Source organism: Morone saxatilis, unplaced genomic scaffold (genome assembly GCF_004916995.1).
Source record: "Morone saxatilis isolate NCDOM2014 unplaced genomic scaffold, NCSU_SB_2.0 Contig2, whole genome shotgun sequence".
In the NCBI taxonomy this organism is placed as follows: domain Eukaryota; kingdom Metazoa; phylum Chordata; class Actinopteri; family Moronidae; genus Morone; species Morone saxatilis.
The window spans coordinates 1,124,174-1,125,833 of record NW_023339762.1 but is presented as its reverse complement, the minus strand read 5'-3'; the positions used below and the strand labels follow the sequence as shown (position 1 = coordinate 1,125,833).

The window sequence follows — 1,660 nt, the reverse complement described above, 5'->3', positions numbered from 1 at the left end:
ATGGGACTTAATGTATCGATACTTTCTGGGGAAACAAAATATCAATATATATCGCAGAATCGATAAAATTGCTCAGCCCTAGTCTGAATGCAAGCTGTCCCTGAATGTAAAATACACAAGCCTTTACTTCATGAATAGTGGGCCTGTCTGAGACCATACACTTTAAGCTACCTAGTGAGTGGAGCAGTATTACACAGTTTATCACTCGAAACGTGGCAGACGGTCATTCCTTTTTTCAGTATTTCTGGTTATCGGCGATTGCCGCATTACAATTTTAAGCTTTCTCCTTTATTAGGAAGGTCCACCTGCAGTTCAATTTCTAGACAAGATGTTTTTACCACAGCAGGATAACATGAATTGCTTGCTTGCTTGTTTTTCAACTCATGAAAACTTATCTCCCCACCAGAATGACACAGGACTTGAAAGAAGAGTTCCCACCTGGAGGAGTTGGAGAGAGAGACAGAGGAGCCTGAGGGCCTATGTCGCCGCCGGCCTCTTGGTGGGGACCCCAGCCCGGGGCGTCTTCTGGGGGATTTGGACCGACGCCACGGGTCCTTCCACTCATCTGGTCGCCTCATGACTGGAACAACCTCCTTCTTTGAGGGAGGCTCCATCGGCCTGCTGAGAAGATTGAAAACATGGTCAGTGGTTGGTTAGAGACAAGTCTAAAAATCTAGGCATTTGGGATAAACTGGATGTCAGCATGATTTTGCCAATTTAAATATTGCATACAATGTCATGAGAAATTCCACCGGCTCATGTATTGTTCTAATTAGGGGACTAAGCTTGAAGTGCTCCGCCTATTGTTTTTTGCATATGCTATAGCTTTTGCAAGCTTTCACCAAAAAGTAGGCCCAACTGAGCAGAATTCTTCATATTATGCAGCCTGTTGGAAATTCAAATCACTCTTTCATCAAAACCTGATGAACCCCAGAATTCTCATATAGACCTGGACAAGTAATTCTATTATTTAACAGGAAAACAGAATTTTTAGCAGGCAATAATGAAAAGTATGTGAATAACAGGGAGACTTTTGGGTGGAACTTTAAAAAGTTGGAGCGTCACCTTATCAAGGTGGAACAAACAAAGGACATGAAGTGCTGACTTCTTAATAAATTTGTACAAATGTTTTTATTTATTCATTTATTTTTGCCCACCAAATTGTGGGAACAATTTTCATAGCTGTGGAGCAGTGAAACATGGAATTCTCTGAGGATGAATCGTTTCAGATAAAACTCAACTATGAATTCTGAACAAATGCTAAAAATCTAATTCACAAAGTATTTTGCAGGCTGTGTGAGAATAAGTGAGTGAGAGTGTTGTCTAACCTATACACTTTTTGCACTGAAACTGGCTTTTGATTCATATATAGGTGTAGTGCATTGATAATTTCCCCATTACTGATGTCACTTTTAACTTATTTTAATATACAAAGGGGACTTAGATGAAAATAAAAGGTCACGGTCAATAATGTGTTGGACTTGTTGTCAAAGGCTACACACAAAAGGTCAGGTGTGATGAGTCAAGGATGGACAAATAAAAAGTACATAACTTTACAAATATAGCTGGTATCTGTGGCAAAATTGTATAGGTATTTATAGATACACAGAGAACAATGACAAAGATCAGTGGCTAACATGAAACTGCACACAGAAACTCA

At 39.7% G+C, this 1,660-nt stretch overlaps 1 protein-coding gene across 1 annotated transcript in view; it reads right to left on the bottom strand.

The window, feature by feature from the left end:
* The window catches only part of zc3h18 (zinc finger CCCH-type containing 18), a 31,562-nt gene that overhangs the window by 12,995 nt on the left and 16,907 nt on the right, over window positions 1-1,660 (bottom strand). The window contains exon 10 of the mRNA XM_035664773.1: window positions 439-621. Coding sequence (XP_035520666.1) covers window positions 439-621 — 183 coding nt within the window. The remainder of the gene's footprint in view (window positions 1-438; window positions 622-1,660) is intronic.